We start from the raw sequence: 14,614 nt of genomic DNA on the forward strand, positions 1-14,614 counted from the left end.
TGCCGGTAAGGCTGTTGTTAGGGAGACAAGGAAGTCCGGAGGTGTAGATGGATAAGGAAATAGTGAAGAGACAGAAGGATGGAAGTAACGGAAAGTAAAGAAAGCAGAAAGATAGATGAAGCAATAGAAGAAGAAATGTGAGTCACTTTGACTTGATCCAATGAGAAAGTTTCCCCTTTGCCCAGAGAGGATTCTGTGCCAGTAATAAACCGCAGCTCAGGATTAAAGTACACCTGGTGAATAATGATCACACACACACACATACACTGCTTATACATGCATGCACCATATAACATCATGCTGTTGTAGATGCACACACGGCATACTTTACACATTACATACACACACAGAGAGAACACACATATTTGACAGTACTGCCACACACACACACACACACACACATTTCACATCGCTCATGCTTTCAGTCACACACATTAACTTTGCACTGCAAACACATACACACACACACAGGCTCACAGGCCACAAATCACTGAATGTTGTAAAAGTGGAGCAAATTAGAGCTGTTTTATTTGCATTGTTCACAGGGAATAATGGAGGAGGGAGTAGTTGCTGCCAAGCTAAAGAGCTGGTGTAACAGAAATATGTGTGTGTGTGTGTGTGTGTGTGTGTGTGTGTGTGTGTGTGTGTGTGTCGAAGGCGAGTTTATATTTGTGCTTTGTCCGTGCTTTAGAGACACTAAAATGTTAGGCAAAGCAACAAGCAATCAGGCTTTGTTGGAGGTAAAATGCGCGCACACATTTAGACATTCACACTTACACGCACACACACACACACGGCTTTGCCTCAGGGCCTGAAACAGAAGACCGGGGTCTTGTCCAAAGCTCCATTAAACTGCTGAAAGTCCTTCTAGAGCTGAAACATCCTCCTATCGTCATGCTGGGACATTCCACGGCACGCCAGAGACCCTGCGCTAATCCTGCCGGCATGGGAATCATTATTGATAGGATCCTAATGCATTACCTCAGGGCCCGCTTATTGTTGGTAAAGATTATTATTTAAGAGTAAACCAAAACCCAAAGAAAGTCTCGAGTTTCATAGAAATGTATCAAAAGAAAATGTTATTCTTGGCTTAGTGTGATACCACTTTGAACAGCACAATTGAAACAAACTGTGCTCCTTGCTGCACTCCAACAAGCAGGCTAGATACCCACCAGCAGGTCTTCAGGACACAGTGTAAACTGCGCGGGAGTGGAAGAACCTGACACTCAATCTGAGCAGATTTGCCCTAAGTCGCTTTGACTCGTTGGTTATTACCTTACATTGATTTCAGTGATTGGCATCGACGTGCCTCCTACTTTGCAGCAAATAATTTGCAGCAAGAGCATCGGAACATTTTTGTCTATGTGAGTTCCGATAGTTTCCGATTTAGTCAATCATTCTGTGCGTCTCTTGATCTGGATCCCATTGAATTGTGTTGATCACTGACGTTTAGTGTTGTCAAACCACTGCTTGACTGCTTCCGAACAACTTGTCTTGTGTTTGCGAGCGGTAATGTTGATTTTGTAAAAGCGAGACAGATGTACGGTATATCCTTTCCTATTAGTTTTTTTTTTCATTTTTGGGAAAAAGTGCTCATTTATCATGGCTTTGATTTTCTTTGTCTTACGGAGTTGCACTGTTAAATCTCTGATTTGTTGAGTCTCTGTTTGTGTTTTTGCATTGTCCAGGTGCAGTCCTGCTGGTCAGTGTCCAGGGCATAGCTGTCAACGTGGACCCAGTCTTCTGCACATGGCTGTTGTACCAACCTCACAGAGGGAGCAGCCGGCAGCAGCAACAGGTAGCTGAACCACTGTCGCGTTTTGTGGCGACATTTAGATATGTTTTTGTTTTACATGGTTTACTTGTAATTTGTATTAATAAAGGACCTGCAGCATATTGCGCTCATTCTCAGTTGCTCCGGATAAGAGCCTGAAGCGAATGTAAATGCCTCCATGCCTCCCTCCCTCCCTCCCTCCCTCCCTCTCACTTGCCTTCTCTTTCCCAGCTACCTTTTTCCATGTGCTCTGCTCCCTGTCTTCCATCCAGTCTCTCTCTATTTATTTGACAGGGGTCATGGTGATGGTTATGGACATTGAATGCTCTGTGCCCACACTACACACACTCAAACACACATACACATACACATGTAGACATGCTCAGTCTGATTGCCTGGGATATAGCCCAGGTTCACCCCATAAAGGCACATAAATATATATATAGTACAAGAAAGTATCATATTGTAATACTTTAAATGTTTTTTTTTTTTCAACACGTTGCTCTGTTTCATGCCTCCTGCAGTTTGGAAGGGCTGTCGGCATGCATGTGTGTGTGACAGACAAAGAGAGAGGGAGTTAATTGCACCTACTCCTTACTCTGGAGGTTGTTAGTGTACGGGGGTAAACAGATGTTATGAGTTGAACTGCAGCCAGTGTGTGCAGGATACACAACACTGGCTGCTGTGTGTGTGTGTGTGTGCTGCAACAAGCATGTGGCTGAGTGTGCTTGTGCCTGTGTTCATGTGTGTGTTTCGGCCATGTACCTTAGCTGCCTGTCAGGGCCACTTCTCAAGGCCTGGCTGGTTTAGACAAGGACTTCAGCTGAAGGACAGACAACAAACTGTGAAGGACAGAGGAGAGGATACTGACTGGCATGGTCAGGATGGCAGGAAATGATGAGAAAGGAAAAGTGGAAAAAAAGCACAATAAAAGTTGATGGGAGGAAGAGAAGACAAGCAAAAGTATCAGAGAGAAGTGGAGTCACAAACAATGGAGAGGAGAGACACATGGGGATATGATAGATAGAGCGCAGAGGTACAAATGAAAACACCAGGGAATGGGGTATAGTAAAGAAGAGACACCCGAAAGGGGAAAGCACAGGACAGTATTGAGAATGTGTGCAGAAAGGAGAGGGAGGTTTCGAATTAAAAGTAAAATTGAAACTACCAGAGAGAGCAGGAGAAATCGGAGAAGCAGAGGGAGATGGTTGGGGAAGCGGGTAATGCAGAGAAAGGGAATAAGAGGGAAAAAGAAGGTTGAGAACCAAACAGGCATCTCCCCCCACCCCCAGTGTGTGTGGTAGAAGGAGTTAGCTCATACTATGTCATCCACCAGGAATGAGCGGTGGTCATTGGGTAAGGTACCTGCTTTTAGCAGAGAGTATTAAAATGTGGCCAAGCACATATTTTCCATGAAGTGTACAAACTAAATTATATCATTTTGTTTTTTTTAACCAGTTTGCATTTTTCTCTAACACATGAACCAACAAAACAGTGTAGTTTTTTTTTTCCTTTTCTGTTTGAGTATCTGTTTTGAAGAATAGAGTGGCACGTAGAGACGGGAGATGCAGGTATTGGCTGTGGGGAGGTGCTGGTCGTCTGGAGGCCGGATGGTGATGGAGGTCCAGAAGTACACCTGAGGACAAGGAAAACCATTAGGTCCATTTGCCCTTTCCTTCTAAGGACCACTGTATTTCATGATGTTCAAGTGTGTCCTGGGATGAGTAGGAGAAAAAAAAAAGAGCTAACAAGAGAGAGGCTTTGAACCAACTTTGAACAGACTAAAGGCTCGTCTCCACAGGATGTAACTCTGCTACTTAAGATGTCCTTCAATTGAAACAGAAATGTGTCATTTAAACAATGCTGTGGCTCTGTAGAAGCCTATGCTCCTGCTCCGCCACATGCACGTCACTGCATATTAAAAAGGCATTTATATTTATATTTTACTTGCACGTACATAAAAATAAGGTTGTAGCCCATGAAAAGAGTTTCAGTTAATGTATATCCCGATTCTTTAGAGCTCGCTAGGTTTTTTTTTGTTCTGTTTTTTATAAAAGCCGCCAATGCAGTGTTTGTGTGTGTATGCTATAGGTGTATTTGGAAGTGTTTTTTCTAATTAAACAGTATTTTGAACATTCTCTAAGCAGAGCAGAGCTGAATATGATTTTCAAGTCCAACCTGACTTCGGGCAACTAACCTACTGGCCTGCAGTGTTTAATTCACCCTATGTTAAGTTGCAAAAACCTAGGAGGGATTTGGCATCATACCTCAGTCAGTAGTTTCAAATACTAATGTAATTTGGGGGCCCATTTTTAATCTTACCACAACCAGCCTTTGGGTCCCGACCCAGTCACTGAAAAACAACTGCATCAATGTGTGTGTGTGTGTGTTTACACAGGCTGCAGTACGTGGTTGGCCTGCGGCCTTGTGCAGCTGCATCGTAGCGCTGCTGCTGGCTGATGCTAATGGGGTTTCCTTATTTCAGAGCAACCTTCCACTCTTCTGTCTTTCAGCCATCTCACTGCCAGCCAGGATGTGTGTGTGTGTGTGTGTGTGTGTGTGTGTGTGTGTGTGTGTGTGTGTGTGTGTGTGTGTGTGTGTGTCTGGCCTGCCAGCAGCATGGGAGATGGCTCAAAAAAAACAGGGAGCTGTCACTAGTCCTTGTTGGTCTTGGAGGCCTCTGTTGTGTTCCACTGCATTTTTCTTTTCTCTTTCTTTCTCTGCCTCCCTTTCTGTCTTGAATTATTATGCATTATGCATCGTGTCTCCTGATTAACCCAGATCTTAAAAGCTGTCTAAAGTTATCTCTGGGTCATGGCCTTACTAACACAGGACAATATTTGAATCATTTGTGCTCTTACACCTGATAACATGCTGTCTCATATGGACTGACGGAAGGCATATCCAATGGAAATGCATTCATGTTACAATAAAGCACCGTATTTCCATTCCCATGGCCTCATAGGTGCTCAGTCATACTGTGGTGTCATTGCAGACTCCAGGTTCAGTTCCTCTGGCCAAGAGGAGAGAGGACGAGGCGTCGGTAGGGAGCACACCACTGGCCAAACAGCCCTCCAATCAGGCGTCAGACTATGCCAGCAGCCCGGTCAAAACCAAGACAGTGACAGGTAGGTTGGCCAACCCCAAGCTGTGCCATAGCTCTAATACTGAAGATATCACTGTGACTTTGCACATTTGCACATCATACAATAACATGACATTAAAGCCGTGCAGCAGAGAGGTTTACTCTCATAAAGGGAACAGGGCTGGCCCCAGGTTCAGTAAACGATCTTCTCTCTGTGTTTGTTTTTGTGTAAAGATTAATATACAAATGAAAACGGCAACGACATTTACTTCTCCCTTGATATTTGCAATAACTGCCACTGTTTCTATGTTTAAGGATATGGTCTTTCAGTGGTGGAATAACAACAATTTACTGTATTTAACCTTGTTTCTATGCAATGAATCCATGTTACTATGTTGTTACATAACACACTACTGCTTGCTGACACCTGAGTGAACCCGTTTCTCAGAGGACACCACATATCCAGGCATGTCCTCCTCTGTTTTCCTCCTCTGGTAGTATTACTGTGGGCTCTGGATGCCCAGAATAGATGAGTGGCTTGGCTGTGTGAAGCCTTCCTCTATGCCAGTTTTCCACTTTCTGGGACCCCCCTGTTCAGAGCAAACACATTCAGTGCACATACACATGCATGCACAAATCCACAGAATACATGCACATATCAGCACACACACACACACACACACATGCAGGCAGGTTCACACATGTACACACCTGTGCATGCCACACACAGATACTCTCACACATTCACCTAGCATTGCTGTGGTCCTTCCTTAGATCCTTCTCCAGAATTTTCCAAATCAGTGCTGTCTCTAAGTAGGAAACTCTGAGCCCTTTGGACAGATTGGAGAAAACAGTGGAGGATGAGGGAGGATAGATGCAGTTCCGGACCTTGTCTAGGATGGGACTGCTTGCTTTAGTGTCAGGAACACACTGTGAAGCACGCCAACAGCATCCATAGGCTGTAAGGTTACTGTTGAAGGTGGCAGGGCAGGTGAGGGAGGAATTTAGTTACTGACAATTCATCAAGCGTACAAACGCAGTGCAAAAAGCCTGTGTAATGGTATTTTCATCAGTTTGAGGAATCTGTTTAATGGACCTTAGGGATTATGTACGGGGATCACGAAAAACTACCTGAAATGCCAAGCACACACACACACACACTCATACATACTGTACAGTACTCATGGACTCTTATCCTCTTACCTGGGAGGATGGCTGGAGCAGTCACTATGTTTAGGAGCTGTCCATGACACAACACAGAGCCTCACTGACTGCAGAAATGGTTTTCATTTACTACTCATATGGTGTATTTATGAACTTAATAGCCCACCTCCCCTCTCTCATGTTCCCCTATAGATATTTAATTAACGTCCAACAGAACGTCTTGGCTAGCTCCACGTAACTGAATTAGTTACAGAGTTTAAAAAAACAACAAAAAGAACGAATAAATAAATACATTAAAAAGTCTTCCCAGTCTCTACTGTTTGACTCTCCCAGTGTTGAGGCTCCAGGTCCTCTAAACACTTTAACGGTTGAAACGTTCTCTGCCAAAGCATCGCAGTGACGAGTCAGGGGAAATAAGCAAGTGGTTGTTTGTCTTTTTTTTTTTCTTCTTCTTCTTCTTCTTCTTCTTTTTTAAGTCCCTGGGAAAATGAGTTCCCAACAGGAGTGATGAATCCCTGTTTTCGGTGAAGTCATCCTGTAGCTGTAAATAACATTGCATGTGTATGACGTTTCCCCATGTCAAGTGTTTTGATAGGAAAAATGCTCCTTTGACATTTCAGAATCTAAAAAAAGGCCATTAGGGCTGTTTCTTTGCTCGCTTTAAAAGCTCACAGCTGAAAGGTCACGCCGCCATTTCCTCCTGCTTCTCCCCCTGTTCCTTGTTTCATCCAATCTGCACTAATGGCTTTTCCATACCGCAGCATCTTTGCTTACTCACATCTCAACAGTATATTCTCTCATTAGGGGTCGTCAGTAAACAGTCACCTTGGCTCCAACACTGCACACAAAGCCGAATCGGGCTGCAGCTTGTCAGCAACACTCAACTGACTGGAGTGCACTGGCCATCAATGTGCATGGCCTCCTATCCGCCAGCTGTCTATCTCTGTGACTGGCCCTCCGCCTTGCTGTCTAACGTTTTTGTTTTTCTGTCTGTGAAGCTGTTTTTCAGTCTGGCCAGCTGTCTGTTTGTCTTTCTGTGAAGTTTTTCACTTTTTTCCTTGTCGTCCTTTTTTCTTTCTTAGTCATGCTGTCGGCATTTCTGTCATTCTGTCTAGCACACAGGTGTTTGTAAATGACTGTAAACAAAGCCCAGGCTGGATTTTGGAATCAACCGACGACACATGCATACATACACATCCACACACAGTGTGCTGGCTGTTGAAATGTTAAGTGGTCAGCACATCTGGCCTGAAATTGTGTCTGTTGGAGTGTTTAGTGTTAGACCTATTTGTATAAGGCATCTCATTGTTGGGCTGCATTAGTTAGTTAGAAACATATACTGAGTCAGACTCAAGCTCTTTCTTATCCAAATATTTCTCTTGTGAAGTGAAAACAAGACATTGGTAACTAGGTGCTGGTACTGTATTTTGTTGAAATGCAACCCTCTGTGCCCCCGCTCCGACACTCTACGTTGGTATAGAGCTTGTAAGTAAATGAACAGCATCCTCTCTGGAAATTGCTGCGGTGTTACGGGAGTAGATGTAATGAAAAGTTACAAATTGTTTCCGGGAGCAATCAGAATAAGAAAAGGGCAGAGGCATTTAGCCCTTGTGGTTTTAATCATGGTGAAACAATAAGCCTCCCTGCTGTCTTGATAGACTTCAGCTCAACACTGCAGAGGAGCTCACAGCACAGCAGGTACTCTGTTTCCTTTGTCCCACAACTCCACTTCACCTTATGCTCGTTGTATAGTGTTGCATCCTTCCTGAAATGAACGAAGTTGTTTCTCTGTATGCAAAGATGACTTTATGTCTTGTTGGGCCATGAATGAGGAATGTGACCTCCCCACATCTTCATGGGTTGTTGGATTGTGGGGATACTTGATACACTGTTTGAGATTCATACATTGAAACTGTGTTCCACCTCATTTCTCTTAATAATCCTGTGATTAATTGGAGGATGATAAATGGAATGTTGAATCTTCATATTCCCCAGGGTTGGCTGACCACGGTGGAGCAGAAACCTGATACACAAACTTGATATGAAGACTGATCTATCCTGATATTTAGCTTCCCTTTGGGTAATAGTTGTTTAATGCAAAATGTTGTGGAAAGAGCTATTTGCTGAGGCAGCTCAGGTAAAAATCCACCCAAAAATAGAATTCACATATATAACCCCGTAATGGTTTGTAGTTTAACTAAGGTAAGACACTTTAAAACCATGGTTAGCCAGGACTCCTGAATGGCTCAAGGTCATGGGAATAACATATGTGGATTCTGTTGTTAGGGTGGATTTTCCCTTGTAAAGCCCCCCCCCCCCCCCCCCCAAAGTCACCTCATGAGAAGAGCTGCTGACATCAAACATGTTATGATTGGAATTAGGCTCTCTAAAGATGATTTATTAATTGCTTTACCATGTGTAGAGCACACTGTGAATAAGGAGCTGGATGTTTAAACAGGAGGGAGATGATGGGAGCTCACTCTGGTCTAGCTGTTATGTTTAAAAAACAAAGAAATTGGCCAGGGTCAGCCTTTGAGTCCAACTTTTTTTTATATTGTATTATTATTTATATTATTATCATGTTTGCCTGTGGTGTTTATACTTTGTTGACTGTTAGCTGGACATAAAACTGTCTTTTGCTTTTTTCACGTCAGCAGGATGCATTTCATCTCTAAAGCCATTTAGCCGCAGCGAGTCATCTGATGGATCTTTCAGAATCTATTTGTGATTGCCGCGCGTTTACCCCAGGACATGCGATCCAGCTGTTTAGCTTACGTTGAATCAATAAGCCATAATGATTTACCGAAGGGTAAAGCTGATGTGAACGTAGTTGAGAAATGAACGTTGTGCCTTGACGGACCTTAATCTCATCAGCTGTGATGGAGCAAGGTTTTCAGGCCAATTAATAATTGTCCTGAGAAATAAATTGTGATGTACGAAACAAATTGAAATGGCCCAGCTCATTTTTCCCTTTTTGGAGTGGGTACACAGAAAGACATTCTTTTTTTTCTTTTTGCAAAATTATCATTTGGCCTTTTCCTCGATAGCTCTAATGTGCTTGTTTTAACGTGACTCCAAAAAAACTTCCAGACATATGACAAGGTCGATTTTAGCTTTGGGTTTATTGCCGGAATATAATTTCTCAGGGGACTCTAAGGGGGTTTGTAATCACTGCAGCAGACGTTTTATTTTTCAGTCTTCAGTCATCTATTTAGGTAAACAGAGGAGAGATGTGCAGATTGTTTGCCAGCTGGAGTCAACACGTGTTCGAACTGCCATTCACAGGGATGCGTGGGGAATAAACACATAGGACTGGCTCGGGCTCAACAGGGGCAGCCGGCCAACTGGACTGCCACTGGTGCTGCTACTCCGTTGACCTTCAGGAGAAGACGTCATGTTGTTCTTATAGGAACCATAACACTGGTATTTTGTTGCAAATTAATTTACCATAAGTGTGTAACTCAAATATTTAGCCCCTGAATGCTCGTAACGTATGGAGGCCGCTGCAATCCTGGATACTCCCTTTAAAGTTTCCCATGAGTCACTTTGTGAAGAGCTACTGATGTTAAACACGCTACAGTACAAATTAAGTCTTTTAAGTTACTACTTCTCATCCCATGACAATAGTACTGTAGTTCCAACTGCCTCAGTACTGCTGTTAGTCCCTTATTGAATCCCACGGAAATAAAAAGACGTACATTCTTCAAAAGGTTCATTTAGAAACTGTATCACTGCTACAGGACTGTTTCAACTGATTCCTCCCTGGGTCCACTACAATAAGACTTTCTGCTCCAGGATACACACTGTTCTGGCCCCTGGCCCCCCTGAGACACTCTGAAGCCCACAATCTGTACTGTAACCATGCATTAAAGTGGTCAATTCAAAAATATATACGTTAACAGTTTACATGTCCGGAGTGGGGTTGTTTGAAATACTATAATGAGATTAAATGACCTTATGTGCTGAATATATATATATTGATATAGAGCGGTGTTTTGTTCCGCCCGATTATAAGTTGGCAAGAGCAGACCATTTCTGTGCCTATTGATTATCATAGTTTTCCACTGGAGCTATTGATTTCCCCACAGAATTCACCTCAGGGAATTACAGTAAAATCATAATCCACTGGAAGAAAATCATTTTCAGAGTTTTCAGCAGTTCAAAGCCTCCTCAGAACAATTGCACTAGCTAGATGTCCCTGCTTCCAATTGGCCACTTGAACGCATGCCTGGCACTTTTATGATGTAAAGAGAGTGTTATGTTGTTTTGTTACCAAATTCAGCCTAGCTACAGTTTCGTAGTAATCAAGGGGGACTTTCCTGCAGGCTTTTGTAAGGTGCCTGTGAATGTGTAGGCAAATGTACAGAGACGCACAGAACCAGCTCGCTGCAGCTCATTTCCCCAGAAAGCACTGAGGGCAAGGTGATATCATACTGGGGCTGTGGGGCCGCTGCCCAGCTCGAAGCTCAGAGCCCATATCCACTCGACTCCATTTGGCAACCGAATATTTCACTCTGTCTCTCTTCCTCTCTGGTTTTGGTCATTGCACATGTTAAATATACAGGGTACATGTTACAAGACACCGCTGACTTTCATTGGCTGAGTTGGACCTGAGCCAGTTCCGGTGGATGACAGAGACTTTGACACAGCACATGGTAAAAGATATTATAGATATTTTCATGTTGCTAAACACACACAGGTCTGCTCACATAAGGAGTCATATTTCTCTTTGAATTGGCTTTTATACACATAGTGTCCAAATACTCATTTTTAAGCCTTTGCGCAAAAAGTTGTTTCTTCAGAATTCTCCCTGTTCATAATTGTAGGGCTTTGGTTGGCTTATAGGATAGCTAATATTTCTGGTCAGCCCATCAGGCTTTTTGTTACTGGTGGATAGACTACAGAGGCTGAGGTTTTTTACTTTATTTTTAAAAACTAAACACAAGACTGGTCATTTAACTCCCATCAGTGGTTTGTTTGAATGTTGCCTAGTAACGTCATCACAGAGGTGTTAACGGTTGTTTTTGTGTGATTATCCTTTACAAGAAAGGCCGTGGAACGACGACTTTGAAAACAAGTTGTTTCTCCTCAGTTTGAGGTCGATTTCTGTCTGCCCGCACAATTACGCCACAAATTGGTTCACATAAAACTAGCCTCTAAGTATTTTCTTTATTTGTCCCTAATGAATGTTCTTGTTGGCAGCAGCACTATGTTTCTGATCGAGAGCCTCCCAAGTCCCGAGCTTCTCATTGTTCTCTAACATCTACCAGAGTAATGATCTCACTGGCTTTCCTTTTCAATCCTAAAATTAGCCGTTGGCGCTCTGAGGACATACATCTTTTGCTGAGAAACCTATCCCGCGATCTGGCTGCGCTTCTTAAAGGTTGGAACCAGAGCGGTTGTCTTAGTTCCTGTCTGCTAGTGGTCTGGATGATGGGATTAGATGTAATTTCCCTGTTTACTGGAAGGACCAGAAAGAGAGAAATGGAAACATTTGCATTGTTCATACTGTAAATCTGCAAGGTAGAAGACAATATATGGTGGTGGCCGGGGCTGCGGGCCTCACAAAAACTTTCCCGTACTGATGGCTTTTCTGTGATCTCAACCGTAGTGCGTCAGCACAAAAAAAACAGAAAGGGAGGTTGGGAACAGGAAAGAAAGTCCAGGTTTCATGGTTGAAAGACCAATATTCTGGAAAGACTGATGATGAATTAATATATTTTCGAGAAAGAAACGGCAGAGAGAAACTAATATATACATGCATATACACATATATAAGAGAGAGAGAACCGATGAGAGGACTTCAGGCAGAAGTACACCATCATACATAACTATAATCCAAGCCCAAGTAGCCTGATGGAAGTCAGGCAGGTTTTTATTGGCTGCTGTGCACTTTTCAGAAGGGGATAATATTTTCATTGTGGAGTTATTTATATAGTTTAATTTTTCTGGTAAAGTCAATAATTTATCAAGGTAATGATGGTTGGAGTGGGGAAAGAAAACAAGAAAAGGGAGGAATAATGAGATAGGAGGGCCTCCCCCCTGAGAAGAATGGCTGTAGTCTGTGAGGGGCTCTACCCGCTGGATTAGAAAGTCTTTGGCCGCTGCACGCTGATGAGTCCATTCAAACCTCTCACTGACTTCCAGGACAGACACTCAGACACTGCAGTCTGGGGGGGAATAGATTTGTTCTTGCGTATCCTTCTGTTTTTTTCTGCTTTCATGAATGATAATGGTATTAGGCCTTGTAGATGTTGGCTGTGGTTTTTGAGGTTGCAGTGAGAGGAGCGGAGGGGGAAGTCGGGGTTCATCAGACGTAGCGTGGATGAGGGTGCAGGCTGGAAGGGGGGTTTAGTTCAGATGACAGGGGAGCAGGAGGGGCCTGGAAACTGGGCTGAGAGGATTTCACAAGGGGCGTTGCAAAGGGTCTCGGTGTCACACTGAGAGGACGCGTCTTTTTGTTTCCATTCTTTACATGTTGTGTCATGGTCTGGCAGAAGCTCCCTTCTCTCCTCTCTTCTGTTTTAGATAAGCGTCTCAACTGAATATTGTGCCGATTGGAATAGAGATGTCGTGCAGTGATCACTCTGAACTCTGATGATGATGATGATGATGCAAGTGATGACGATTGTGATGAGAAATGTGCGTGATCCTCTTCTCACTGTTCTTCTTGCCAGAGAGTCTGTCTCCACATGCCTGAATTGAAAAATCTTCCCTCCACAATAACCTCGACCGGTTAGGGGACTTCCTAAAGCACAGCTGGCAGAAGGAGAGACCACGTAGTGTGTACAGAGAAGTAGAAATAAATGGGCAAGATAAAACTCGCAAAAGCACGTCGTCTTCTTGCCGTCCCCTCACTCCCTTACCTCACCTGTTCAGTCGGTCTGCCCACAGCACCACCTTTTCATGGCGGCTTCAATAACGCCTTAACAAATGGAGTCTCGTAAATATTTAAATAAACACCGACTTGCATCCAAAACAAATAGGTGGGCAGGTTTATTAAAGAGCCCCATTGCCGCCTCTGCACGCAGCTGTAACAGAATATACAACACTTCAACTCACTGTAAACCATTTGTAATAGGGAACATACCAGAAAGATAGCAGGCGGCATGGGGAAATGCCGAGATCCCTCAATGAGGCTGTTTTTTTGTAGTTGACTTGCTCAACCACTCAGGAAGGACACATGGATGCTTTGTGCCGCTGTTGTTGTGAAGACTGTTAAACCTGTAGTGGAAATTTCACTGGCGCTGTTATGATGCCGGTGTTGTGCGACTGTGGGTGTATCATGTATGTTTTCGACCGCGAATCGCGCGTTTGTATGATGTGCGATTTACACTCGCCACACCACACGCCCTCACACATTTTACAGCAATGTTACTCCGCTGCGGCGGTGTGGTGTTGTACATCAAGAAATAAGGCACCGCTGATTTGTTTCTCGCCTTAAAGTCAACGTGTCGTAATGGGGCTCCGGTCTCTGCGTTTTCTCTGATCACTTGACACATGCTCAGGCTGTGGGCTTCAAAGGACCCGGGCCTTTCACTTGCCGGGAGATGTGATGGAGCTGTTAAAGAGGATGAATAATCACCATCAGAACTCTAGAATGTTTATAGGGGACCGGACTGGCAGCTCCACACACCAGCTGAACACTGAGGGAGAAAGACAGAGGGAGTGGTTGGAGAGAGTGAGAACAAAACAGAGGAGGAAAGGAGAGGGGAAGGGTGTATGGTCAGAGTTTGGCCAATAAGATATTAGCCTAATGGCCTAACGGAGGGTGAAAATGAGGACATGGCTGAGATGGCACGAGACAGGGGGAATAACCCCACTTTAAGAGGACTCTTAGGACTTGTTAGGCCTGGGCAGGTTTAAGAGCTTCGGGCGCTCCTGTCATATTTCTCTTTCATTTGAATTTAGACCTCTTGTGTTCTCTCTGTCTTTCTCATTCTCTTTCCCTGCCTGCCTCTCTCTTTCTCTCAATCCCCTCCCTGCAGAAACGGCGGGCGCCAAGTCACTATAACAAGATATGGCAGTTTCATTCCAAATAATGACCCCAGGATTAACAAACAGAGTCCTGGAATGGTATTTAAAACAAAGCGGAGAGTTGCATGAAGACTGGCCTTGCGTTGTTACTGCCTATGCTGTATTTTAGCACACTTTCTGATTGGCCTAGCAGACTGTCTCTGAGGAGGGACTTTCACAGTCTGGCCTACCCCCAAAGTAAAAAAAACAAAACGTTTTCAGGTAAAGGTTAGCCATAAGGGCTAAAGGATTAGGGCAATAACCAGTTTTTAGATGAAAACTGCAGCCAGTACCACCTTTGAGGCTAGCCAAAAAGTAATAATCTCAAGAAGAGTGATGGGTTGCTGTAGAACATGTACAATTTTTTAAGGTGGTTTTGAGTTGAGGTGAGAAGGTAGTAGAAGGTCAGAGTGTGAAGCCGAATTTAATGGTAATTGCTTTAACTGCACGTGGCTTTCTCTGTTGGCCCAGTTTCAGGCTCTGTGTGTGTGTGCCCACATGTACACGTGTATTGATACTGCAGGTTTATGTATATGTGAGTGCATACTGCTTGTTGCACACTACATACCCACTCA

The 14,614-nt window shown here is 43.8% G+C and overlaps 1 protein-coding gene across 1 annotated transcript in view; it reads left to right on the plus strand.

The window, feature by feature from the left end:
• The window catches only part of LOC139290685 (intermembrane lipid transfer protein VPS13B-like), a 307,621-nt gene that overhangs the window by 121,696 nt on the left and 171,311 nt on the right, over positions 1-14,614 (plus strand). Inside the window, exons 20-21 of the mRNA XM_070912524.1 lie at positions 1,689-1,817; positions 4,783-4,902. Coding sequence (XP_070768625.1) covers positions 1,689-1,817; positions 4,783-4,902 — 249 coding nt within the window. The remainder of the gene's footprint in view (positions 1-1,688; positions 1,818-4,782; positions 4,903-14,614) is intronic.

The sequence above is a fragment of the Enoplosus armatus genome, chromosome 9 (assembly GCF_043641665.1).
Source record: "Enoplosus armatus isolate fEnoArm2 chromosome 9, fEnoArm2.hap1, whole genome shotgun sequence".
NCBI lineage: Eukaryota > Metazoa > Chordata > Actinopteri > Centrarchiformes > Enoplosidae > Enoplosus > Enoplosus armatus.